This window comes from Natrix helvetica, assembly GCF_964273705.1.
Source record: "Natrix helvetica genome assembly, chromosome: 1".
NCBI lineage: Eukaryota > Metazoa > Chordata > Lepidosauria > Squamata > Natricidae > Natrix > Natrix helvetica.
The window spans coordinates 168,210,448-168,238,107 of record NC_138548.1 but is presented as its reverse complement, the minus strand read 5'-3'; the positions used below and the strand labels follow the sequence as shown (position 1 = coordinate 168,238,107).

General features: G+C 39.6%; 1 protein-coding gene across 1 annotated transcript in view; it reads left to right on the top strand.

Annotated features, from left to right (window-relative positions):
- Positions 1–27,660, top strand: part of TTN (titin) — a 311,080-nt gene that overhangs the window by 88,379 nt on the left and 195,041 nt on the right. The window contains exons 59-102 of the mRNA XM_081956298.1: positions 29–307; positions 391–669; positions 771–1,058; positions 1,173–1,451; positions 1,621–1,902; positions 1,999–2,277; positions 2,636–2,914; positions 3,024–3,302; positions 3,421–3,708; positions 3,942–4,220; positions 4,463–4,744; positions 5,551–5,829; positions 5,925–6,206; positions 7,430–7,708; positions 7,810–8,097; positions 8,239–8,517; positions 8,619–8,897; positions 8,996–9,274; positions 9,382–9,669; positions 9,785–10,072; positions 10,994–11,275; positions 12,356–12,634; positions 12,759–13,040; positions 13,153–13,431; positions 13,529–13,816; positions 13,954–14,232; positions 14,884–15,162; positions 15,271–15,549; positions 16,239–16,526; positions 16,685–16,972; positions 17,708–17,989; positions 18,487–18,765; positions 18,860–19,141; positions 19,234–19,512; positions 20,342–20,629; positions 20,753–21,031; positions 21,131–21,409; positions 21,503–21,781; positions 22,787–23,074; positions 23,229–23,516; positions 24,227–24,517; positions 25,804–26,091; positions 27,113–27,205; positions 27,309–27,591. Of these exons, the coding sequence (XP_081812424.1) occupies positions 29–307; positions 391–669; positions 771–1,058; positions 1,173–1,451; positions 1,621–1,902; positions 1,999–2,277; positions 2,636–2,914; positions 3,024–3,302; positions 3,421–3,708; positions 3,942–4,220; positions 4,463–4,744; positions 5,551–5,829; positions 5,925–6,206; positions 7,430–7,708; positions 7,810–8,097; positions 8,239–8,517; positions 8,619–8,897; positions 8,996–9,274; positions 9,382–9,669; positions 9,785–10,072; positions 10,994–11,275; positions 12,356–12,634; positions 12,759–13,040; positions 13,153–13,431; positions 13,529–13,816; positions 13,954–14,232; positions 14,884–15,162; positions 15,271–15,549; positions 16,239–16,526; positions 16,685–16,972; positions 17,708–17,989; positions 18,487–18,765; positions 18,860–19,141; positions 19,234–19,512; positions 20,342–20,629; positions 20,753–21,031; positions 21,131–21,409; positions 21,503–21,781; positions 22,787–23,074; positions 23,229–23,516; positions 24,227–24,517; positions 25,804–26,091; positions 27,113–27,205; positions 27,309–27,591 (12,235 nt within the window). The remainder of the gene's footprint in view (positions 1–28; positions 308–390; positions 670–770; positions 1,059–1,172; positions 1,452–1,620; positions 1,903–1,998; positions 2,278–2,635; positions 2,915–3,023; positions 3,303–3,420; positions 3,709–3,941; positions 4,221–4,462; positions 4,745–5,550; positions 5,830–5,924; positions 6,207–7,429; positions 7,709–7,809; positions 8,098–8,238; positions 8,518–8,618; positions 8,898–8,995; positions 9,275–9,381; positions 9,670–9,784; positions 10,073–10,993; positions 11,276–12,355; positions 12,635–12,758; positions 13,041–13,152; positions 13,432–13,528; positions 13,817–13,953; positions 14,233–14,883; positions 15,163–15,270; positions 15,550–16,238; positions 16,527–16,684; positions 16,973–17,707; positions 17,990–18,486; positions 18,766–18,859; positions 19,142–19,233; positions 19,513–20,341; positions 20,630–20,752; positions 21,032–21,130; positions 21,410–21,502; positions 21,782–22,786; positions 23,075–23,228; positions 23,517–24,226; positions 24,518–25,803; positions 26,092–27,112; positions 27,206–27,308; positions 27,592–27,660) is intronic.

Sequence of the window (27,660 nt, the reverse complement as noted above, 5' to 3'; positions counted from 1 at the left end):
ATTCACTCCACATCTATTCTTCCAATAGAGCCCCCACAATTTGTGAAGAGGATTGAAAACATTAGCTCTCTCCGGGGAGGCACCATAGTGTTTCAGGCAACAGTTAAAGGCTCCATGCCAATAACGATTTCATGGCTGAAAGACAACGATGACATTATTGAAGATGACAACACAAAAATGACTTTTCTGAACAATGTGGCAACTCTCATGATCAGAGCCATTGAAGTGAAGCATGATGGGAAATATTTTTGTCAGGCGAAAAATGAAGCCGGCATCCAAAGATGTTCTGCTTTGCTAACTGTAAAAGGTCTGTGTCGCCTACTCTCTAGGATACATAACATTATCTTTAGTCAACATTACATCTCACATTTATTCCTGTGTGTATTACAGAACCTGCCACAATCATTGATAAAGCCGTTTCCATTGATGTCACAGAAGGTGACCCAGCTACTTTGCAGTGTAAATTTTCAGGAACGAAAGACATAAGTGCCAAATGGTTGAGAGGTGGGAAGGAATTGACCTTTGGCCCTAAATACAAGATCACTGTTACTGATACAGTTTCCATGTTAAAGATTGTCTCTACAGAAAAGAAGGATAGTGGTGAATACACATTTGAGGTTTCAAATGATGTTGGGAGCAGCAGCTGTAAAGCTAGCATTAATGTCTTAGGTGTGTACAATATATATATCTTTTTTATTTGGGGCGGGGGAGGCTGCAAGGCAAACATAGAGGGTTTGACTAATTTCTTTCTCTTGGTCTGTCTTTGGTAGATCTGATCATACCACCTAAATTCACCAAAAAGCTAAAGAAAATGGATAGCATTAAGGGGTCCTTTGTTCACCTTGAATGTATTGTATCTGGGTCCCATCCAATAAGCATCCAGTGGTACAAGGATGGTCAGGAGATAAGTGCTAGTGAAAAGCACAAATATTCTTTCCACGATAATACAGCGTTTTTGGAGATCAATCAGCTGGAAGGTTCAGACAGTGGCTCTTACACTTGTGAAGCAACAAATGAAGCAGGACAAAACCAGTGCAGTGCATATTTAACTGTTAAAGGTTTGGATTACTGGCTTTTTCTTGTTGGCAAATCATTTTTCTTTAATTCTGAATCTTCTTCATTCCGGTATCATTGATGACCTTTGGGGGCATTTTTCTTCTCACTTTTTGTAGAACCCCCAAGTTTCATCGAGAAGCCACAGTCACAAGATGTTATACCCGCTGCTAGAGTCCAACTCAAAACTCTTGTGAGCGGCACGCCTCCCTTACAAATCAAATGGATCAAAGATAGCAAAGAACTCCTTTCAGGAGCCTCTCGCTCAGTGTATAAAGACGACAGTTCAAGTGTATTGGAGCTCTTTTCAGCTAAGCTATCTGACTCAGGAAGTTATATCTGTCAAATCAGCAATGATGTCGGGTCGACGACCTGCAAAACAACCCTCTTTGTGAAAGGTCTGCATTTTCTTTCTCCTGTGGTTATTAAATGCATTTTGCATAGGGTTATCATATGCAAGAAAGTGATGCATAGATATGGGTGTGCCCTTCTTCTTCGCTCTTAAAAATGGCAATTATGTTTTTCAGTATATCCTTTCTGAATGCATTTTTCCCCTCCAAATTTTAGAACCACCCAGGTTTATACAGAAGCCTAGCCCTGTAGTAGTTTTGAGGAAAGGGCAGTCTACTACTTTTGAATGCCAGGTAGCCGGCACTCCGAAAATCCACGTCGCTTGGTATTTTGATGGGAATGAACTATTCGACTCTGATAAATATGAAATTTCCCTTGTGGACAACATTGCCACTATTAAGATCATCAACGCCATGGTGGAGGATAGTGGGACTTATATATGCGAAGCTCGTAATGATGCAGGTAGCAAGAGCTGCAGCACTGAACTGAAAGTGAAAGGTTAGTCATCCTTTCTGGCTTCGTTCACCTCCGTTGTTCAATTTACCTTCTTTTTTTCACCCCCTAAGATGGTTTTCTTTTCTTCTTCCAATTCAGAACCTCCCACATTTGTAAGGGAGCTGAAGCCTGTGGAGGTGGTAAAAAGTTATGACACTGTATTAGAATGCGAAGTCACGGGCACCCCGCCCTTTGATGTAACCTGGCTAAAGAACAACACTGAGATTCGAAGCAGCAAAAAATATACCATGATTGATAAACAATTTATATTTGCCCTTCAAACGATGAGCTGCGATTCCCAAGATGCTGGTGAATACCAGTGTGTTATATCAAATGAAGGCGGAAGTTGTTCATGTAGCACAAAAGTCAGCCTGAAAGGTTAGTGTGGCAGTACAGGAGGAAACCAGGGGTGAAATTCAGCAGGTTCTGGAGAACTGGTAGGGGAAATTTTGAGTAGTTCAGAGGATCAGCAAATGCCCCCTCTGGCTGGCCCTGGAGTGGGGTGGGAATGGAAATTTTGCAATATCCTTCCCCCAGGAGTGGGGAGGAAATGGGGATTTCACAGTATCCTTCCCCTGCCACGCCCACCAAGCCACACCCACAGAACCGGTAGTAAAAAAAAATGAATTCCACCCCTGGATGAAACATCTATGAAAGATTTTGGTGGGGTTCTTTTTTATTTTCTATTCTTCAACACAATTTTAAACCTTCTCTTGGCTTGTCATCAAAACCACAGAGCCTCCTTCATTCATTAAGAAGTTAGAAAATATCCACGCCGTCCTGAAAGAAACTGCCACATTTCAATGTGTTGTGGCTGGTTCCCAGCCACTATTGGTATCTTGGATAAAAGATGAGAGAATCCTTGAAAACGATGAGCACTTCCACATTACATTTGAACAAAATATTGCAAAACTGAAGGTCAAGAAGGTTGACCTTAGTCACAGTGGGAGATACACCTGCCAGGCAAAGAATGAGGCAGGAGTTGAAAAGTGCTTTGCTCTACTGTTAGCACAAGGTGTGTAAGAGGTTTTTTTTTTAATCTCTACTTTGAATGTGAATTCTCATCTTCTGCCTACTGTGCATAGGAAGACTTCAACACATTTTTGTTTTGCTTCTTACTTCAGAACCTGCTCAGATCATAGAAAAGGCAAAATCAGTTAAAGTGACTGAAAGAGACCCAGTGACTCTGGAATGTACCGTGTCGGGAACCCCAGAACTTCAAGTCAAATGGTTTAAAGATGGGAAACAGCTTATGCCCAGTAGATTTTACACCATGAGCCTTGACAATAATGTGGCCAGTTTCAGAATGGAATCTGTAGTGAAGGAAGACAGTGGTGTCTATACTTTTAAAGTTGAGAATGATTATGGAAGCCATACTTGTGAAGCCGTTGTGACTGTATTAGGTCTGTATTTACCTTTACTCCAATTAGCATGTCATTTAAATTTTCTAAATATTTTCACAGAGCAGCTCGCACACAAGGAATGAGTAACTATTTGTCTTTATCCTCTCCCTCTGGGCAGATCAAGCAATTCCACCCTCATTTACCAAAAAATTATCAAAAATGAGTAAAATTCTTGGGTCTTCTATTCATATGGAATGCAAAGTTTCTGGATCACTTCCGATTACAGCAAAATGGTATAAGGATGGAAAAGAGATATCCGATAGTGCAAAATACAGAAGTTTGTGCCATGAGAACACCGTATCACTAGAGATCAATAACCTAGAGTTGACTGATTCCTCAAATTACACTTGCAGTGTGACCAATATTGCAGGAAGTGACTCGTGTAGTGCCATCTTAGCAGTGAAAGGTTTGGATTCCTATCTTCTTTCTCAATTCTGTATAGTATAAAATCCAAATCTTATCCAGTTTCAATTTCATAACAGTCTGTTAACCTAGTTAAAAATGTTGTTTCATGTTTTCTAGCTTTAGAATTTAACTTCTTACCATCTTCTTCATCTTTCTCTCTTTTGTGATGATGCTTTTGATCTACATTTCTTGTGCCAAAACTTAATCCATTCTGTTATCTCTTGAAATGTTTAGAACCACCAAGTTTCCTGGCAAAACCAGAAAGCCAAGAAGCAATTCCTGACTCCACCGTGGAATTTAAAGCTCTTTTAAAGGGAACACCGCCTTTTAAAATAAAGTGGTTTAAAGAAGATTTAGAACTTGCACCTGGACCTAACTGTGTATTTGGGATTGAAGGGTCAACTGGTTTCTTAAATCTTTATTCAGTGGATGGCTTAAAAAGTGGGAATTATTCTTGCCAAGTATCCAACGATGTTGGCAGCGATTCTTGTACTACTTCACTGATTATAACAGGTGTGCTAACAACTTCTGTGTTTCTTCTTTCATATAGCTCTTAGGCTTCCTTTTGATTAAGGTTTTATTTAAATTGCATTCCGTTGTGCATTGTAAAATACACAAAACAATTGGAGTTTTCTTTTCCCTGCTGCTACACAGCATAAATTTCCTTTCTTTCTCTTTTACTATATCTGGTAAATAGAGGGAGGAACCTTTTCCTTGCTATTGATCCACTTTCAATGTTTGCTTTTTCTTCTTAGAACCTCCAAAGTTTGCCAAGAGGCTTGACCCATTCAACATCGTGAAACATGGTGACTCCACGCCACTTGAGTGTAAAATCACTGGTTCTCCCGAAATCAGAGTGGTATGGTACAGAAATGATACTGAGCTCCATGCTAGTGAAAATGCCCAAATGTCATTCGTAGATTCTATTGCCGTTCTTGAAATGAGGCATCTTAGCACCGAAGATAGCGGAGATTACATATGTGAAGCACAGAATCCTGCTGGCAGGGCAAGCTGCAGTACAAAGCTTCTAGTAAAAGGTTAGCAAGGGCTTTTCTGCCTTCTCTTTACTCAATGTCTATGTCCATGTCTATGTCAAAGTAAAATCCTCCCCCCTGCAGATAAAATCTGCAGATAAATATTTAGACACCCTGAAGCTGGGAGGTCGAGAGGAGGAATCCCATTGAGATTAGATGGAGCCCAATATAAGGATGCCTTAACATTATCTTCAGTCAGAAGATAATGGGTGATTTTCACTCAGCAAGAATTTTCTAACTTATGGCATTTGCACTACTTACAGACAATGAAGTCAGACAGGGCAACTTTTGGGAGCGGTGGAGAGTGGAAGTGGCATGATATTTGGGGCGGGTGGGTTATACAAAATAAATGTATCAGTCCTCTTGGAGCCTAATATCCTGGTTTTATAACTTTTATACTGCCAGGAAGTCATTATGTCCTCAGAATTGCTATTTTGCTGCCATATTTTAGCTATTTTTCTTAGGGACACCAAGCCACAAAAAGAGGACTAGGGAGACAAGTGATCTATTGCCCACCATTGGCTATTGGTCTAAGAGATTTAGTTGCAATGGTTGTAAAGATGGAGATGATCATCAAACCTTGGGCATATCATAAAATATCCATCTCCTGCATATCTTTGCCTTTTTGACTTGGCATTACCATTGCAATGTCAGTCGTATGCTGATTGCTAACTTTGATAAATTCACATCTGACAAACATGTGCCATGATAGATACAGTCTTCTCACTGCTCTGGGTTTATTTACGCAAGAGTTGCAAGACTAACGTTCCCATAAATTCTTTTAAAAACACTTTCTCTCTTCTTCCTAGAACCTCCCGTATTTAGCAGAAAGCCATCTCCAGTAGATACGCTCAAAGGTACCGAAGTTCGCCTTGAGTGTGAAATCTCTGGGACTCCGCCATTTGAGATCACATGGTATAAGGACAAGAGGCAAATCCGCAGCAGTAAAAAATGCAAGGTCACATCCAAAAACTACCATGCAAATCTCCATATTCTTAATACTGAAACTTCTGACATTGGTGAATATCAGTGCAAAGCTAAGAATGATGTGGGAAGTGATACTTGCCTTTGTACTGTAAAGTTGAAAGGTAATCATCTCTTGTTAACATAAAATATATGCCTTCTTCTTTATAAGTGTTTTGTTCCTGGGAGTCTTGATACCAATTGCCTCTTTTCTCTTCAGAACCACCAAAATTTGTCACCAAAATAAATAGCCTAACTGTTGTGGTGGGTGAACCAGTAGAACTGCAAGCAACAGTAGAAGGCTCTCAACCTATTTCAGTTATGTGGCTCAAGGACAAGGAAGACATCATCCGAGAAAGTGAAAACACTGCAATAACCTACATGGACAACATTGCCACGTTACAACTTGCCAAAGCAGAGCCATCAAGCGCTGGGAAGTATATCTGTCAAGTCAGCAATGATGCTGGAACCCGTGAATGTATGGCTACTTTAACAGTCTTAGGTTGGTAATCACAGAGATTTGTCTCTTTAAAAAGACCTTTTTTTAAAGCTGAGTAGTCCAGATATCAGAGCCTTGATCATTTTAAAATTGTGATCATAATTATGTTTATTTATAATTATTAATGTGCAAGGCACATTATGGAGTGCATAAAAGGCGAAGCAACTGCCACTGCTCCCGCCCCCAAACTGTACAATCAATAATCGGTGTAGGGGGGAAATGGAGAAAAGGGAGGAGATATGGCTATGGAAGGGGTAGATTGGCTTATGATTACATCAGAGTAAGTGTAGTTAGAAGCTTAGACATATCAAGACAAAAGGAGAAAAGAACTGAGCTTCTTGGGGCATTTTTAACTGACTTTTTGCTAGCATTTGAATTATGTTACAAAAATCATTTGGACCTATGGCAAGGATGTCAAACTCGTGCCATCATGGCATGACGTATTGGGACTGTTTTTCCCTTTGCTAAATCAGGCGGGGGCGGAGGCAGCACGTGACGCATTCGGCCCGCAGGCCTCAAGTTTTACACCCCTGATCTAGGGCAGCATCTTAACTTTAGCTCAGAAAAGCACCATGGACGGTCTATATTATGACAGAGTGAAACTGTACCAATGAATGTTACTGCATCCAGAAATATTAATTACTGAATTAGAATGTTTAGATGCCTTAATATCAGAGGTGGTATTCAGCTGGTTCGGACTGATTCAGGCGAACCGGTAGCGGAGATCATGGGGGGGCCTATGCCACTATCCTAGTAGCACTATGCCACTATCCTATTTAGCCACAGTTTTGAGACCGGGTGCATGCACGGGAGGGGGGTGCGTGCAAGAGCAAAGTGCATGTGCAGAAGGCCGGGCACATGTGCAGAAGGTATGCACACACTCAAAGTGAGCGTGCGCACACGGGGCAAACCGGTGGTAAAAATGAGTGAAACCCACCACTGCTTAATATGCTTCTGCAGATTCCATTAACAGGTATCATTTCCCTTCCTAAACATAATACTAGAATACTTTCCAGAACAGGAAAGCCAATCATAGAGTTATTCACATTTCACTGGAATTGAGCAGCCAATAAACTTAAACACAGTAAATTATAATTCTAAAGTAAAAAGGGAAACAAGCAAAATAAAAGAAGCATTTTTGAGCTTAGGCTTCTGTAACTCTAAGAGCCCTGTGTCCGACGAAACAAAAGAGATTTACAGTTGGATCTTGCTGTGTCTTTTTCCAGAGCCTGCTATCATTGTAGAGAAGGCTGAGCCAATGAACGTTACCGTAGGAGACACCTGCACCTTACAGTGCAAAGTGAGTGGAACCCCTGAGCTTTCCGTAGGGTGGTTTAAGGATGGAAAAGAACTGATGAGCAGTGACAAATACAGAATTGTCTTCTACAAAAACACATCTACACTTAAAATTCTCGATTCAGAAAGTGAAGACAGTGGCTTATATACCTTTGAGGTCCAGAACAACGTGGGCAAAAGTAGCTGCACTGCTTCGGTTGATGTTCTAGGTGAGTTTCGTGGCTTCTTCCCATACCATTTTTTTTAACAAAAGAAGCTATACCCATTTTTTTCCCGGTGGATCCTTATTTTGCTTTGTTCCTCTTAACAGATCGGATCATTCCACCCTCTTTTACCAGAAAGCTAAAAGAAAGTCATGGTGTGCTGGGTTCTTCTGCGGTTCTTGAATGCAAAGTGGCAGGATCTCTACCAATTACCGTTGCTTGGTTTCACGATGGTCAGAAGCTCACTAGCGATCAAAAACATCAGATCACCTTTTCTGACAATGTTTGCACGTTGCAAATCGCTTCCCTGAGCTTATCTGACACAGGGGCTTACGTGTGCAAAGCAGCTAACGTAGCAGGCTCCAATGAGACCAGGGCTGTTTTAACTGTGCAAGGTTAGTAGTTGACTAGCTCTTTCTCGAAACTGTTTAATGCTTAATCCTTAACACATTTTTCTTCTGGAATAGGAGAGACGTGTTCCTGTTAAGCTTAGTTACTAATCGACTAATCTGTTGTTTCCTTTAATGCAAATTTAGAACCACCCTCTTTTGCGAAGGAACCAGAATCTGTGCACATTTTACCAGGCAGAAGTGCTACACTTTCAGCTACCATCAGAGGAACTCCGCCATTTAAAGTTAACTGGTTTAGAGGAGTCACTGAACTGGTCCCGAGTGATAAATGTAGCATCTATTTGGAAGATTCAGACACAGATCTAGAGCTATTCGATGTGGAACCATCACAGAGTGGGGAGTACACTTGCATTGTGAGCAATGAAGCAGGCAAAGCATCTTGCACAACACACCTTTTGGTTAAAGGTTGGTAAATTTAGAAAACAAAAGCAATTGTTTACTCTGAGATTTTTTTTAAACGTTTATACAACATTTTGTTTAACAACGGAGTTCTTTTTGCTCTCCAGAGCCAGCAATTTTTGTGAAGAAACTGAGTGACCACTGTGTGGAACCAGGGAAATCTATAATTTTAGAGAGCAGGTACACCGGTAGCCTCCCAATTTCAGTCACCTGGAAGAAGAATGGAGTTATTGTAAGCCAATCTGATAAGTGCAACATTACCACAACTGAAAAATCTTGCATTCTGGAAATACTTAATAGTACAAAGGATGACCAAGGGGAATATACCTGCATGGTGGAAAATGAGGCTGGAGAAGATATTTGTGAAGCATTGGTATCTACTTTAGGTGTGTCTCTGTGACATTGTAAATCCTCTTTATTATTTCTTTATGTAGTTCCAAGATGTGATTATCTTAATGCTGACATTGAATGTTTGTGTTCTCAGAACCTCCTTCTTTCATTACACACCTGGGACCTCTTGAAGTATCAGTTGCAGACTACACAACTTTGCAATGCCAAGTTTCTGGAACTCCAGAAATTACAATATCTTGGTACAAAGGAGATACTATATTAAGATCCACTCCTGAGCATAAGATGTATTTCAAAGACAACGTTGCCACATTGATCTTCAACAAAGTAGATATCAGTGACAGTGGGGAATACATTTGCAAAGCTGAAAACAGTGTTGGATCTGCCTCTTCAAATGCTCTCTTGACAGTTCAAGGTGATAAATTCATTCCGAATTGCCTAAAAATGCAGATTTATCAGTCTTGCACTCTCTGACAAAGGATTTCACCTCCCCATCTTGATTGCATGCTTGTTATTTTACAGAACGAAAACGTCCACCTTCTTTTGTGAGGAAATTAAAGGATACAGAGCAAACTATTGGCTTCCCAGTTAAATTTGTTTGTCGCCTAAATGGGTCTGAACCTATTAGTGTCACTTGGTATAAGGATGGTGTACCTTTAAGAGACGACTTCAATGTGCAAACCTCTTACATTGATAATGTGGCAACCCTTCATCTTTTGCAAACTGACATGGCCCATACTGGGCAGTATTCTTGCACAGCTACCAACTCTGTTGGGACCGCTACTTCTAATGCTAAGTTCAGAGTTACAGGTTTGTTTCAACTTTGTCCTGTATTCTTTCTGATTTCAAAAGCAATGTTACAATACTTACTTCATCTGAGCTCAAAAAGAAACAACAACAATCTCTTCTTCCTTTTAATCTTCAGAAACCAAACAAGCTCCCTTGTTTGATATCACACCTGAATCCAGAGATGTTCCTGTGGGACAAGGTGTTGACTTTGAATGTCATGTGACTGGAACCCACCCTATACATGTTATCTGGGCAAAAGATGGCCGTGAGATCCGGACAGGAGGAAATTATGCAATTACATTTGTAGAAAATACTGCTCACTTAAGAATTATGAGAGTAGGCAAAGGAGATTCTGGACAGTATACCTGCCAGGCTAGCAATGAAGTTGGCAAAGACTTTTGCTCAGCTCAGCTTAATGTGAAAGGTATTGGAATTTTAATAGGCTTGATCTAACAAAACTTTTTTTTAAATTCAGAAGTGGAATTCTTGGGGTTTTTTTTTCTAACTGTTCTTTATTTCTAACAACTTGATATCAAAACTGAATGGATGGTATTCAAAAAAAAGCAGACTAATCAGGGTATCTTGAAATCTCTTTTTGTCCTTTATTTCTTCTAATATATATTCAGTCTTAATCTTAATCTCTTATTGGAGACCTATAAGGCAAAATGGTTCAGCTACTAGCTACTCTTCCATCTTCTCTACACAGATTTAAGGGTAACTGCAGCAAGGTTCAGCTTTTGAATTCTGACTAGCAGGAAAAGGAGGGTAAAGAAGTATTAGTATATGTTGGCCTTGCTATTCAGTTCATCAAGCCTATCACATTAGTCTAAGAACACCTGCATTTTTCAGTTTCCAAAACAAAAAATTATTATATATTTTGGATATAATTACTAGTAGACAAACTGATAACAAGTTAATAGGAATGAGTGAAAAATTAGCAATATGAACAGGCTAGTAGTAAAACAATAGTTACAAAGCACTCAATATAGAAATATAAAACCTTTAAGCTGCATTTGCAAAAACCACTAACTAGCCACTGTCATTTCAGTTTACTGTATCACATAGTTAAAGGTTTAGTGTGTCATGCCAACAAAGAAAAGTGACTTAAATAAACTATGGTTAAGCTAACTGTGAGTCAACGTGTGCAATCAGAGCTAGTATTAAACTGAATAAATTTCTACTTATGTCTAAGTACCTTTGCCAAGTATGGACAATCTATCTCAACTCTTGCACTCTTGGCCCTTAAACTTATTTTTTTCTTTAATATTATGGAACTTATCAATGGTTCTTATTCAAAGCATAGATCACCATGTAGTTAATTGTTACTTTCCATCTGACTTCTTAGAACCTCCTAAATGTGTAAAGAAGCTCGAAGCCTCAAGAATGGTGAAGGAGGGTGACTCATGTCAACTTGAGTGTAAAGTCATTGGCTCCCCAGAAATCAAGATTGCATGGTATAAGAATGACCAAGAACTCCATGCTAGTGAAAAATACCATATGAGCTTCAGTGACGGTACAGCAGCCCTCGTCATTGTTAGTGCCACCCTTGAAGACAGCGGTGATTACATCTGTGAAGCTCTTAATTCTGCTGGCACTGTGAGCTGCAGTACAGTAGTCACAGTAAAAGGTTAGAAGCTACTATTTCCAAAGTCTTGCATCCTCTGTACTTCATTCTACATCCTTTTGTGCTCTAAAAGCTTTAGTTCATCTTGTACAGAACTGGTGCCCTGAAGAAGTCTTGGATTGCAGTTCTTGCAATTTCTTTGCCAGTTGATTATAAATTCTGGAAATTGGACTCTACTAAATCTGCAGGGCACTAGATTGGAGAAGGATGAGTTAGAGATTGGGGGACGTCTCCCAATGGTAGAGAATGCATTAGAGGCATTGATGTGCCAGACCAAATACTCATGTTAGATCAAGAGTAGACCCTCTAGCTTTGTCTGTCATTGTCAGTTTCAGAAGATCCAAAACTGTAGTAGCAGGGAGTAATAAAAGGAGGTCCGATCAGGTTCTGTAAGGAAAAGAAAGCGTTATCCTGTGCTTTGGTCAGGATATGTTTAATGAGCACCTAAGAAATTGACAGAGACCAACAGGTGGCTGAATGAAAGAGTAGGAGAGAATATAATATATGAGTGACATGAGTAGGAAGGTTGCCTTTTGGTTATCTCTGCCCACTAATAAACCTGCATGCTGTTTATCTGTCACCTCTTAGCAACATTCTATAGTTAGACAACAACTTAAATGTTAACAACAATTATAGATCGAGGTGGGGGGAATTCCTTTGTTTTTGTTTTAAATTACATCTCATGGAGATAGGAAGGAAGTCTGTAAGACTATATTCTTGGGCATAAGAGATTCGGAGAATGGAAATTGAGAATAGGAGATCTGACTATAGTCAGGTCATGCATTACAATCCATATTAAAGGATATGTGTGGGCATGCACCCAACCTTACGAACTATATTCATTTGGAATATTTAGTTCCCCATGCAAAAAGAATTTGCAGGGGATGGAAGAGTTTCCAAGCAGGACTTTGCAGGTTTGGATTTAGAAACACCTTCAAAGTGAAGCGGGATATATGCAGCATTTTTTAAAGCTAGGAGAGTTCTTACGTAACATATCTCTTCTGTTTCTGGATGCTCAGCTCTGTTTTCAAGAAGCCTCTTCCAGAAGATCAATTATGTATCCTCATAACTCTTTCATTATAGAGCCTCCTGTTTTTAGCAAGAAGCCCAGTCCTGTAGACACCCTTAAGGGCACTGATGTTATCCTTCAGTGTGAACTTGAAGGAACACCACCATTTGAAGTTGCCTGGTTCAAAGACAGAAAGCAGATTAGAGGCAGCAAGAAGTTCAAAGTTACAATGAAGAACTTCAGTGCCAGTGTTCACATCCTCAACCTTGAAGCTGCTGACACAGGAGAATATCAATGCAAAGCCGCCAACGAGGTGGGAAGTGACACTTGTGCTTGCACTGTCAAGTTCAAAGGTTAGTCTTCACTCAAATTGTTGTTTGGAGAAAATTCTTTTCGGGAGTTTCTTTCTTGCTCACTCTCAAATTTCTTTTTCTTTTTCTCTCTCTCTTTCTCATGAATCATTATCTTTTCTCAAAGAACCGCCACGGTTCGTTAAGAAACTGAGTGACACCTTCACCTACACAGGGGAACCCACTGCTTTACGAGCTGTAGTGGAAGGTTCCCAGCCCATTTCTGTTTTGTGGCTGAAGGACAAAGGGGAAATAATCAGAGAGAGTGAAAACCTCCAGATTTCGTTTTCAGACAACATTGCAATGCTTCAAATTGCAAATGCTGAAGCTGCCAGTGGCGGGAAATACATCTGCCAGATTAAAAATGATGCTGGGATGCGAGAATGTGCTGGATACTTGAAAGTTCTAGGTTGGTATTGGCTCCTAACCCTTCCTACAGAATAAATCCTGACTCTCTTTGTCATGGCAGAAAGTGATTCTACCAGTCTCAGTTGTGTAACTGGTTGTTTCCCTTCCTCCAGAACCAGCTGTGATCCTAGAAAAGTCTGAACCAATGATAGCTACAGCTGGCAGTACTTTTACTTTGGAGTGCACCGTGGGTGGGACTCCAGAGCTAATCACCAAATGGTTTAAGGATGGAAGACAGCTGGCCAACAGCCGTAAACACCAGATTACCTTTTCCAATAAAGTAGCCACACTTAAAGTCCTTTCTGCAGACATGGATGACCGAGGGCTTTACACTTTTGAAGTGCAAAATGAAGTGGGGAAAAGCAGCTGCACTTCCTCCGTGGATGTTTCAGGTTAGACAAAGCTCTCATTTCTCAGTTGCCGTCTTCTTTCTTCTAGTTACATCTTCCTTCTCTTAAAACATGTCTTTTGGTGACTTTACCCAAACAGAACACCTCATCCGACCTTCATTCATAAGAAGATTGAAAGAAACCTTTGGTGTGCTGGGCTCCTCCATTGTTCTGGAGTGCAAAGTGGCTGGATCGCTACCTATGACCGTGGCTTGGTTTTATGGAAGCGATGAGATTTTCAGTGGGGATAAATATGAAACCAGCTTTTCAAATAATGTCTGTAGCTTGAAAGTGAATGCTCTAGATACCTCTGACACAGGTCCCTATACCTGTACCGCTGCCAACGTAGCTGGGTCTGACGAATGCAGTGCCTTTTTGACAGTACAAGGTCAGTATAGGAGAGCCAAGCTACTGGCTCTGAGTCTTTCTTCTATAGATTTCTCTTGTACTCTTGGCATCTTTATTTCATCCATATTCCACCTACTTGACATAGCTACTAACACTTTTAACATTGTGTGAACCTAGAACCACCCTCTTTTGCAAAGACACCGGATCCGCTGGAGGTTTTACCAGGGAAGAGTGTAACATTCAGGAGCCTGATCAGAGGAACTCCTCCATTCAAAGTGAACTGGTTCAAAGGGAGCAGGGAGCTTGTCCCTGGGAAAACGTGCGACACCCTTTTGACAGATTCAACTGCAGAACTGGAATTGTTCGAAGTAGGACCTCTCCAGACTGGAGATTACACCTGTCTTGTTACTAATGATGCTGGCAGTTGTTCTTGTACTACGCATCTTTTTGTGAAAGGTTTGTTTAAGTGCTACTCTTTGTATCTTTTTTTATTTTTCATTCTCTTACATACCATTTTATGTATACATTCACATAATTGTTATTCTTCTTTACATTTGTCATTCTTATACATTTGTTATTCCATTTAATAGGTTATAGTATACAGTTTGTGTTGCTTTATTTACCATCCCTTCCGCCTGTTGTAACACCACCTTATTTTCCGTTTCTTCTCTCCCTCCCTCCTTCTCTACTTCCTTCCTTCCTCCTCTCCTTCCCCTTCCTTCTTCCCTTACCTCTCCCCTACTCCTACTCCTACTCTTCCTCTTCCCCTTCTTACCCTCTCTCCTTCTCTTTCTCTCCCTTCCACTCTCCTCTCCTTACCTCTTTCTTCTTTCCCGCCTTCCTCTCATTCTCTCCTCCTCCTCTCTCTCTTTCTTTTTCTGTTGTTATAGGTGTCTCTTTCAAATGTCAGTTTATGTTTTCTTGGGATGGTATTTCTGCAAACCCAAATATAATTTAGTATCATTTCTTATTCCCTTACCTTCGCTAATCTACCCCAACTACTCTTTATATCCATTGCAGCAGGCATACATTTAAATATGTACGTGCACACATTCACAGATGTGCGTGACAGTTTTTGACGTGACCCATTCTTGCAAACTCTCTTAGAACCAGCTGTATTTGTGAAGAAACTGAGCGATTTCAGCGTGGAGCACGGCAACTCCATTATTCTAGAAAGCACATTCAGTGGAACCCCTCCACTTTTGGTGACGTGGAAGAAGAATGGCTCAAAACTCACACAGTCTCCAAAATGTAATATAACCACAACAGAAAAATCAGGCATCCTGGAAATCCTGAGTAGTAGCAGACAAGATGAAGGAGAATACACATGTGAAGTTGCAAATGATGCTGGGGAGGATGTATGTCATGCCTCGGTATCAATCTTAGGTGCGTTGTCGACTTGAGTAGCTACTCTTATATTAATACTCTTATATTAATTTTAATGGTATACCTTAACAACCTGGGTACTTACTGTGGTGTTAATTTCTGCTGCAGAGCCACCTTACTTTGTTAAGGAATTGGAAAGGGTGGAGGTGATCATCGGAGAGCCTTTGTCTTTACGATGCCAAGTAGCTGGAACTCCAGAAATCAAAGTCTCGTGGTACAAAGGAGATACCAAACTTAGATCTACTCCGGCTTACAAAATGCACTTCAAGAACAATATAGCGACACTTACTTTCAGCCAGGTGGAGAATGCTGACATTGGTGAATATGTCTGCAAAATAGAGAACAGCGCTGGGCTTGCTACTTCAACAGCCGTGCTAGCTGTCAAAGGTGATCATTCGCTACATCTGTCGGTTCAAATGTTTTTGTGCCATGTACTTTTTTTTTTACAATAAAATATCCACTCATGTAGCAAATACAGGGAAAAAAAGCTGCATTACTCCGCTATCCTGGCATGCACACAGGAGCAGCAGGGTTAAATGTTTAGTGGACTAGAAGGTTTATGCAATTTTTCATCTCTGCCCAGGCCTCACAATTTCAGCATGAGTCACAATTGCATCAATCAGAGCAGGTCATCTGGTTGGAAAGGTGCACAGAATTCCTGTTCCTTGGAATGTTCTGTTGGCCTCTGTGCATGTGCAGATGCTTGCATATATGAATTGGGTGTCAGGCTCCAAAAAACCAAGAGAGTTGTTTCAAAGCAACGTCCTTTACCGTTCCTCGCCTATAAGCAAAAATCTTCCCGAACTAAAGCAACTGCTTGCATCATTAAGGATGCATCCTGAGAATTTCTAGGGAGGAGCCATCTTAATCTTCTTTCTCCCAATCAAACTATCTATCTTTGCTCTCTCTTGGTCCTCTGGAATGCTGCTGTTCCCTTCTGGGAAGTCAGACTACATTCCACCATCTCCAGAAAGAAGAAGACCTATATCGGGGTATTGTGTCTCTAGTAGGATATGCCTAAAATGTTACTGTGTTTTAGGATCATATATAGTAGACGTTGCCATTTCTATTTGCAGACCGTAAACTTCCACCTTCGTTTACAAAGAAGCTAAAAGATGTACAAGAAATGATTGGGTCTCCTGTTGCTTTTGATTGCCGCATCATTGGCTCTGAACCTCTTCAGGTGTCTTGGTATAAGGAGGGGATGCTCTTGCGGGACGATACTAACATTCAAGCAACCTTCTTAAATAATGTAGCAACTCTTCAGATCTTACAAACAGAGGTGGCTCACTCTGGCCAGTACACTTGCACAGCTCAAAATGCTCTTGGAACGGCTTCCTCCAGTGCCAAGCTCCGGCTCTCAGGTGTGTCATTTGTTGAATGCAGACTTGGCATATTTAGCAATGCCATATTAAAGAATACAATCAGATCACAGATGTGATGCATCAAGGAATTGTGGCTTGTTCTTAAGAAAAAGTGACAAAAGGCAGATATAATTTCCCTCTTTTTTTGCCCCTTCTAGAACATATGATACCACCTTCCTTTGACGTGAAGCCTTTGCCTGTGGATGTTGCTCTTGGGGAAAGTGGTTCTTTCAAGTGTCATGTCACAGGTTCCATGCCCATGAAAATCACCTGGGCAAAAGATAACCGAGAGATCCGTCCGAGTGATAATTACAAGATTACATTGATAGAAAACACAGCCACACTGACTGTTCTTAAAGTAGGTAAAGGTGATGCTGGCCTTTATACCTGCTTGGCAAGCAACAGTGCTGGAAAGGATGCTTGCGGTGCTCAACTGAGCTTCAAAGGTAAATTTCTAAAAAGTATAAATCATAACAGTATAAATTATACTTACACCAGGGGTGTCCAAACTTGGCAACTTTAAGACTTGTGGACTTTAACTCAGCAGAGCTGGCTGGGGAATTCTGGGAGTTGAAGTCCACAAGTCTTAAAGTTGCCAAGTTTGGACACCCCTGACTTACACATATACATATGTGGCCTCGCTACATTTTTGTTGCCTTTTGTTATTTAAAAAAAAATGAAATGGGAATTATGCTAATGTAGATAAGCTCCTCGTTTTAAAGCAGCAGCCGGTAAGTTTATGGAAATAAGTAATTTTCATAAGAAAGCTGGTGCTTTGTGTTTGGTATTTATGCTTATAAGGCTTTCCAAACTTAAAATATAGAAATATACTAGGTGATAAAGAAGCTGGTTATCCTTCAACATCTGAACAGAGTATCTTACTTTTATGTGAACATAATTCTAGGCAGCTTTATTTTCCACAGAAGTATGGTTAAGCTCTAAAAATCTGCAATAATAAGAAAGAAACTGGGCATTTATTGTACTTATAATGAGCTTTAAAATGTATATTTCATAAGTAGCGAGAAGCATTTGAAATAGAAGTATAGCACAGTTTAACATAAAGGGAATACGTAGGCCTTTTCTGTTGATATACAACGGCAACTTGAGATTTTGCAAATTTAATGAAAATAATGTTGTTTAAACATTGCCTTGTGAATACATTTCCCCTCTTTCTTCAACAGAGCCACCAAGATTTATTAGGAAGTTAGATTCTTCCAGAGTTGTGAAAGAACATGATTCAACTAGATACGAATGCAAGATAGGTGGATCATCAGAAATTCATGTTGCATGGTACAAAGGTGAAACTCAAATTCATCCCAGTGACAAATACAGCATGTCTTTTGTTGATTCTGTGGCTGTCATTGAAATGCACAATCTGACTGTTGAAGACAGTGGGGACTACACTTGTGAAGCTCAAAACCCAGCTGGAAGAGCTAGCAGCACCACATCCCTAAAAGTGAAAGGTCAGGATCTGTTCTTTCTTTGTTTCTCATTCATTTATGGCAGGGGTGTCAAACTCAAGGCTGTCCCGCGGGGTGCTTAGATCTGGCCTGCAGGCCTGGAAACAGCAAAGGACCAGCCCACCTGCGGCCCTCCCGGGCTCCACTTTCACTGGTAGAGGGCTGCAAGAGGCCGTCGTGACTGAAAATGGAGCCTCAATGAGTGATGCCAAGGTGGCCATGCCCCCTGGCAATGCCCCCCAGCCCCCCAAGGTCAAACACAAGTGCAATTTCATTGCGGCCCTCAATGAAATCGAGTTTGACACCCCTGATTTATGGGGGGAAGTGGTCAGGGTTATTTTTTTTTCCATTAAAGACCAAAGCCAATCAGTTTAACTGAGCATGGAAAATTTGATCCCAAATACATGCAATCTCCCATCTCACTGCAACGTTACCTTCTTGGTGCTTATTAATATCCATTCTCCACATTTAATGGAAATTTTAATCTCTGTTTTTTACAGCTCCTCCAGTTTTCCGCAAGACACCCCAACCAATGGAATCCTTGAAAGGAGTTGATGTTCATCTTGAATGTGTGCTTCAAGGCACACCTCCCTTCCAAATTTCATGGTATAAGGATAAAAGAGAAATCCGAACTAGCAAGAAGTACAAGATTTTGTCTGAGGATTACTTTGCTAGTCTACATATTCTGAACACTGATGCTGCAGACACTGGTGAATATCACTGCAAAGCCGTCAACGATGTGGGGAGCGATGCTTGCATTTGTTCTGTGACGCTGAAAGGTTTGTACATGACTTCTTGTTGTCTCGCTCTTTTTTTTTCACATCTTTTTTTCCTCTTACTTTGCATTGACACATTTTCTTCTCCTGCCTTCAGTGCCCCCAAGGTTTGCAAAGAAACTTCACGATATCAGTGCAATTGTTGGGGAGCCAGCAGAATTACAAGCCACCGTTGAAGGCTCTGAGCCCATTTCTGTTCTTTGGTTGAAAGACAAAGGAGAAATTATCCACGAAAGTGACAACCTCTGGATGTCGTACACAGATAAAGTGGCAATCCTTCAAGTTGTGCATGCAGAGCCAACCAACATGGGAAAATACATCTGTCAAATTAAAAATGATGCTGGAAGTCAGGAATGTTTTGCTAACATATCAGTTCTTGGTTAGTAGATTTAAACCATAAAACCAAAGTATGCTGCCATGTGTTACATAATCTTGCTCACTAATGTGACAATGATTTGCATCTCATTCCAGAGCCAGCAACTATTGTAGAGAAACCAGAACCAATGACAGTCACCACAGGAGATTCTTGTGCCTTAGAGTGCACTGTTTCTGGAACACCTGAGCTTTCTACTCGATGGTTCAAGAATGGATATGAGCTCACTTCTGACCAGAAATACAAAATCACCTTCTTCAATAAAGTATCTGTGCTCAAGATTCTGAATGCAAGTTTACAAGATAGTGGAGAATATACATTTGAGGTGAAAAACAGCGTTGGTCAAAGCCGTTGTACAGCTTCTGTACATGTTTCAGGTTAGTGGATTAGCATGGGGAATACAATTCTGTATTTCCTCTGCATTTTCATATCAGGTTTTGCATATGTTAACTTCTGATGTTAGGCATCCATGTACCATTCCTAAATGCTTTAGAAATGAACTTATTGTTGAATATCTGGCAGAGGATCAGTTATAGCAATGAATATTCCTAGATACCCATTCACAAGTTATGTTTTGCTTTTCATAATATGTAGCAGGGGTGAAATCCAGCAGGTTCTGACAGGTTTTGGAGAATCGGTAGCGGAAATTTTGAGTAGTTCGGAGAACCGGCAAATGCCACCTCTGGCTGGCCCCAGAGTGGGGTGGGAATGTAGATTTTGCAGTATCCTTCCCCTGCCACGCCCACCAAGCCACGCATACCACGCACATCATGCATACCAAGCCACGCCCACAGAATCTATAGTAAAAAAAAATTGAATTTCACCACTGGTATGTAGTACTGTTTACACAGTTGGGGACATCTTTTTTAAAGGGAAAGAGCATGTTTGCACTCAGTACTGTCTTAAATATAATATGCCAAAAAAATACCCCACTAAACTACGAAAGCACAAATTTGTTACTCAGAAAATTGATTAATAGCTCTATTATTATCATCTGAGATGTCCGTAGTATCTGCTGCTTTCCTCAAAATGTTGCAAGCAGCTTTACACTGTGAGTTTCACACTTTTTATACCTTTCTAGAACATCAAGATCCATGTATAAAGAAGGCGAAGCTTGCATTGCCTGGGCAGAATATTGCTTTTGTCATTTGCCCCCTCTTACCCCTCCTTGCTTATTGTAATTTAATTTTTATTTTGTGCTCACAGATCGCATTATACCACCTTCATTCACAAAACCATTGAAAGAAACACAGGGTTTCTTGGGCTCATCTAGTGTACTTGAATGCAAAGTCATTGGATCCCCTCCGATCTCTGTTTTTTGGTTCCGTGATGGTGAGGAGATCACACCTGGAGAAAAATATCAGGCAACCCTTACAGATAACACATGTTCCTTAAAAGTGAACGCTCTTCAAGAGTCAGATATTGGAAATTACACTTGTATAGCAACCAACGAAGCTGGAACTGACGAATGTGAAGCATATTTCATAGTTAGAGGTAAAAATTTGATATTAAGATATGTATTAGAAGAAAATAATTGTTTAAAAATCTTGTTGGCTTTTTATGTTCTTTAATCTGCACATTTAGCATTAATGTTATTTTTTTTTAATGTATATACAGAACCTCCATCTTTTCTGAAGAAACCCGAACCTTTGCAAGTTTTATCTGGGGCAAATGTAACATTCACAAGTATCGTTAAAGGAACCCTCCCTCTTGAGGTCAAATGGTTTAGGGGAAGTGTTGAATTGGTTCCAGGACATAGATGCAATATATCTCAAGAAGAATCGGTTGCTGAACTGGAGCTGTTTGATGTTCACTCTGTCCAAAGTGGAGACTACACTTGCATTGTCAGTAATGAAGCTGGCAAAATCTCTTGTACAACTCATCTCTTTGTAAAAGGTTTGTCATTATTCTGTCTTCTGGGTTAAACAGAAAGACAACCATCATTTTTAAACCACTTCAAATTTCCCATTTTGTGCTTTTTTTTTTTTTTTACAGAACCGGCGAAATTTGTGAAAAAACTGAATGACTTCCATGTTGAGAAAGGAAAGCAATTAATTTTAGAATGTTCCTATACTGGTACCCCTCCTATTCAAGTGTCTTGGAGGAAAAATGGTATAAACTTAACTCATTCAGAGAAATGCAGTATTACCACTACAGAAACATCTGCTATACTGGAGATCCCTAACAGCAGACTAGAAGATGCTGGCCTGTATTCTTGCCACATAGAAAACGAATCAGGCCAAGATAACTCTCAGGCAGCTGCCTCAATCTTACGTATGTAGCTTATATCAAAGAATATTTTAACAGAACTATTGATTGTTTTGTGGGAAGCAAACTCACTTTGTAATCTGTGCTTTCATTCTATAGAACCACCATACTTTGTCCAAAATCTAGAGCCTGTACAAGTGACCGTTGGAGATTCTGCATCATTACAGTGTCAAATTGCTGGAACACCAGAAATCAATGTGTCATGGTACAAAGGAGACACAAAACTAAGACCCACCAGTACTTCTAAAATGCACTATAAAAACCAAGTGGCCACTTTAGTATTCAGCCAGGTGGAGAGCAATGATAGCGGGGAGTATATCTGCAAGGCGGAAAACAGTGTTGGGGAAGCTGCATCTTCAGCACTACTATCTGTTCAAGGTGAGTAATAACTACCAGCTTTTCAAAGTTTGGGAAATACTATTTATTAGTCTGTTGAAAGGCACGAGACAGGAAAAATATGTCTGTTTCAGCTGTCCTTTCCCAATGGAAAATTTCTGTAGCCAATACAAGTAAGTTGATACACTTTGTTAACATCTACTGGCTGTAGCTTCTCAAGAGAATCTCTTTATTCACTAAGTCATTAAAATAAGTCTCCCTTCTTTTACGTCATCTACTACAAAACGTGTTTAAAGTTGTCAGAAAAGGCAATGTCCACAATTCACTGAAACGTGAGATAAGTTGCTAGAGTTTCATTTTTATCCTGTCTAATTATACCTTTGTTAAGGATATTAATTTATATAGTCTATATATTACCACTGTAGATAGTCTTATGCTATAGTTAGAGGACCCAGATTGTTGGGCGCAATATGCTGAAACCACTTAGAGAGGGCTGTAAAAGCACTATGAAGCGGTATATAAGTCTAAGTCAGTGGTTCTCAACCTGTGGATCGGGACCCATTTGGGGGTCGAACGACCCTTTCACAGGGGTCGCCCCACCGCCCCGAGTCCCTTCGGGGAGAGGGGGCGGTCTATAAATTCAATAAATGAATGAAATGAGGGGTCACCTAAGACCACGGAAAACTCGTATTTTTTTAAAAAAATACCAAAAACATAAAATAATTTTATGGTTGGGGGTCACCACAACATGAGGAACTGTGTTAAAGGGTCGCAGCATTAGAAAGGTTGAGACCCACTGGTCTAAGTGCTTTCGCTATTGCTATATGTATCTCATTGGTAGACCCTAGACTCCTAGAGTTGGAAAGAACTATTTAGTCCATCAAGTTGAATCCTCTGATCAATTCAGAAATCCACCCATAATCAATAGCTGTCCAAGCCAAAACTGGAATACATCAAGGGGAACTCTCTATTTCCTTCGATAATGCTCAAACTCAAATCCAAACCATTCAGAGTCAGTAACGCGGCACAATATTTGTTTTCTTGCAGATCGTAAACTTCCTCCTTCATTTTCACGAAAATTAAGGGACATTCATGAGACTGTTGGCTTACCGATTACATTGGATTGTGGCATTAATGGTTCTGAACCAATGGAAGTAACCTGGTATAAAGATGGTGCACAAATAAGAGACGGCTACAACGTGCAAATATCATATTTAAATAAAGTCGCCGTTCTACAGATTTCACAAACTGATATGAGTCTTGGTGGACAATATACTTGCACAGCCTCCAATGCTATTGGAACCGCTTCTTGTAGTGCCAAACTCATCCTTACAGGTTTGACAAAAATACATATCTCTTCTTTGATACTTTTATGGCATGTCAAATCTCAGTTATTAGCTCAGTTCATTAGCCTGCTTTAAGCTTATATTTGATATACATTTTTAAATGTGCTGAATTAACAATTTATTTGTACTTCTTCCTATTTTAGAGGGGAAAATGCCACCCTTCTTTGACATCCCAATTACTCGTGTTGATGCCGTTGTTGGCGACAGTGCTGATTTTGAGTGTCGTGTTTCTGGAACACGCCCTATTAAGATTACTTGGTCAAAGGATAACCGTGAATTGCGAACTGGAGGAAAGCATCAGATCAGCTATACAGAAAATATAGCTCATTTGACAATTCTGAAAGTTGACAAAGGAGATTCTGGAAAATATTCATGTCATGCTAGTAATGAAGTTGGAAAAGAATCTTGCACAGCTCAACTTAATATTAAAGGTACTGGAAATTTTCACCAGTAAGATAAAATTTAGATTCCATTGTGTGTAGGCTTCTATCTAAAGAACTCTCATTTGCATACTTTTGGTACCTGCCAGAAAACTAATGAGACCTGGGGCATCATTTGTAATGATGTGAGATACAATGCTAATGATCTTACAACTAGAATTGAAAGCCACCGAAATCAGAAGTTCCCCTCCCATGACTGTATGCCACTTCATAGAGAAGTTCTAGAATTAGTATCTCTGTTTTGAACATATGCATGAGGAGTTTGTGAGAGAGAGAAAAAAGTAAAACTAAAGAAATAAGATGTTCTTTCTGTTTCTTCCAAAAATATTTTGGAATTCAGTTGGATTAAAACCTGTGCTTTCTTGGTAATATTTTAATTTATGAAGATATATTTTACTGTATGTTTGATTTATATGTATGAATCTCACTTTTTTCCTTAGCCACATAAAAGAGGCATTTTTATTTTGCTAGCTGTTAACATATTATTTCATTTATTTGCTTCGTTCTGTTTTTGTTCATTTTGTCTTTTAAATTTTGCTAGTCACTGTCCGAATAAATATTATTGATTGATTAGCCACATAAAAGTGGCAAACCTTATAGCCTTTTGAGGATAACCCAAGACAATCGATGGAATTTTAAAACATTTGCCTGAATACATCTTTCTCACTAGTTTATTTTCCTATTATCTTCCTTTCTGACAGAGCGACAGAATCCACCTACATTCACCAAGAAGTTATCTGAAACAGTAGAAGAAACGGAAGGAAACAGCTTTAAACTTGAGGGCCGCGTTTCTGGTACCCAGCCTCTGACGGTTGCTTGGTACAAAAATAACCAGGAAATCTATGGAAGCCCTAACTGTGAACTAGCTTTTGAGAACAATACTATTCTGCTGCTCATTAAAAATGCAGGACCAGTTGATGCAGGCTTATATACCTGTAAAGTATCTAATGAAGCTGGGAGCACGCTGTGTACTTCCTCCGTTGTTATTAAAGGTTAGTTCCTTTCCTAGAGGCCTACTGTACAATATTTATTTTATGAGCTACTATGGTTTACCCATGGGTCCAAATGATCAGAACATTAATTCTGATGTATTTGATAACAAAAAACAATTCTACATACTGTATATAGTTTCATACCAGCTTGCAGCACAATAAGATGACAGAAAATTGTGCTGGACTGCTGAATTATTTCAATTTCAGTTCTTAAAATGTTCAGTCATTAGACTATTTGAAGGGTGCACACAAATTATTTTATATAATAGATTGATGGGGTTCTGCAAAAATGATCTTTCTTCATTTTTTTTAAAAAAATGTTGTTACTCATACTCACATTTGGCAACACATTTTTAGTGAAAACTAATCTTTGTATTATTTTTCATTCTCAACTTAGAAATTTTTGTCGCAAATAGAGGAAAATGCTGTATTTGGGTCTTTTCCCATGTAAGATTGAGATTACATGGGAAAAGACCTGAATACAACAAGATCTACACACGTGAAAATCTATGAATATATGTGTGTGTGTGTGTGTTGTATTTGTGCTGATAAATAAATAAAGGGAGACTAGTATAGATCCATTTCAAGCTATTTAGCTCTCATCAGGTAGCCATACCCTTACTGGGATTTGAACCTGGGCTGTATTACATATTAGGCAGATGTATTAGCCACTAAGTGCTGATAAATAAATAAAGGGAGATTAAAAATATGGTTTTCTGCCTGGATGGTCTCCTGGAGTAAGCCAAAAGACAGAAAAGGGAAGCAGTGTGTTCCCTCCCATATTTGGGCATACAAAGGGTTGTGACACAATACATACATACATACATACATACATACATACATACATACATACATACATGCAATTTTTATGACTCACCAGCATCTGCATCTATAGATAACAGTATGCCAATAAAATGTAAATTCATTTCACTGTCTCCCATCTATGATCCAGCTAGAAGGATTCATCCATCTACATTTTTTTCCACATTTAAAATGACCTTCATCTTGACAATATTTATGTTACATTTAACATAAAAGATAGATAGTGGATATCGCGTATCAAACAGTTTGTATATCATCTTAAAACATGCTCACTAAAGATCAGAATGCAATTTGATATCAAACAGAAAATTCTTTTTCCTATAAAAAAAATTGTACTGAGAAAATGGAATTAATTCATTGCATCATATTATTCTTGCCTTGATATGTATTTTCTAAAAAAATTAAGATGAATGGTAATCTAACTACTTTCCTCCTCTTGCTTTCTTAATGTTATCACATTTCAGAACCTAAAAAACCTCCGGTATTTGATCGACCTCTTAAACCAGTGACAATAGATGAAGGCAAGATCCTGCAACTTGCTTGCCATGTAGTTGGATCACAGCCCATTAAGATCCAGTGGCTCAAAGCTGGGAGAGAGCTCAGATCCTCTGACAAATGCAGCTTCAGCTTTGCAAATGGAACAGCTCTCTTAGAGATCCAAGCAGTTACTAAAACTGATTCTGCGGAATATGTGTGCAAGGCCTCAAATGCAGCTGGAAGCGATTCTTCTAAATCAAAAGTGGCAGTGAAAGGTACAGTTAAATTGAATATTTAGAGAGAGAACAACAATTCAAAGCCCTAGGAACTACTACCAAGACTTCATAAACATGCCAAGGTGAATTATTTTGTCAGGCATGTAATGCACTGCAGCATACATGAAATAGGCATAAATGACATGCCTTAATAGTAGCATTTAATAATAGGAACACTTAATTTACAGTGGTTTGACTGAAATTAAATCAAAGAAAACTGTTCTAATACATACCCTGTATTTGCAGTAATTTTAGTCAGTGCTTTTTTTTCTTCTTCCTGGCGTACATACCTATCATGACACTCACTTTTGAGATAAGCAACATTATGCAAAACACAGAAAATTAAATAAAAAATAGAAAGATATTAAAGGCATGAGAAAATATATAGAATCGAATAGAACAGAACAAAACAGAATAGAGTTAGAAGGGGCCTTGGAGCTCTTCTAGTCCAACCCCCTGCCCAGGCAGGAAACCCTATATCATTTCAGACAAATGGTTGTCCAATCTCTTCTTAAAAACTTGCAGTGTTGGAGTTTTTCAACTGGTTAATTGTTCTAACTATCAGGAAATTTCTTCTCAGTTCTAGGTTGCTTCTCTCCTTGATTAGTTTCCAAACTTCGCTTCTTGTCCCACCCTCAGATGCTTTGAATAATAGCTTGACTCCCTCTTCTTTGCCCCTGAGATATTGGAACACTGCCATCATGTCACGCCTAGTCCTTTTCATCAAACCAGACATACCCAATTTCAGCAACTGTTCTTTATGTCTCTTAGTCTCCAATCCTGTAATCATCTTTGTTGCTCTTCTCTGCACTCTTTCTAGAGCAGGGGTGTCAAACTTGCAGCCCACGGGCCAGATGCATCACATACTGGCCATGCCCACCCCAATATTACATCAGTGATAGATAATAAATTCTTTAGGTATTGTAGAATTCAAATTTGGTGGGGGGATCTCTATGTATTACTTTATTTGAACATTGTCATTTTCACTTCTCCAACATCCTTCCTTTGCTTTGCCTTCCAGAAAAACCCACAGCTGCACCAGTTGCTAAGAAAGCACCTACTGATGGAAGGCTTTACTTTGTCTCTGAACCTCGAAGTATCACTATAATTGAAAGTGAGCCCAGCTTCTAAATATTTTCCTCCCCATATCTGTTGACTATTCTCTTCCTTCAACCTACGGTTGACATTTTCTTCCCTCTGTCTTTTTTTTCAAACAGAGAGCTTAGCAACCTTTACTGCTAAAGTTGGTGGTGATCCGATGCCCAATGTGAAATGGATGAAAGGAAAGTGGAGGCAACTCAATCAAGGAGGCCGCATTCTAATCCAGCAAAGAGGAGATGAGGCCAAGCTGGAAATCAAGGATGCAATGAAAACTGATTCTGGGCAGTATAGATGTGTGGCTTTTAATGAGCATGGTGAAATTGAAAGTGTCGTCAACCTCCAGGTTGAGGAACGGAAGAAAGAAGTTATTGAAGGTGATCTAAGAGCAAAATTAAAGAAGTAAGTGTTAACATTTTTCAACAATGTTAAACTGTGAGACGGAAAGCTTGTTTTAATAGAAGTTGGAGA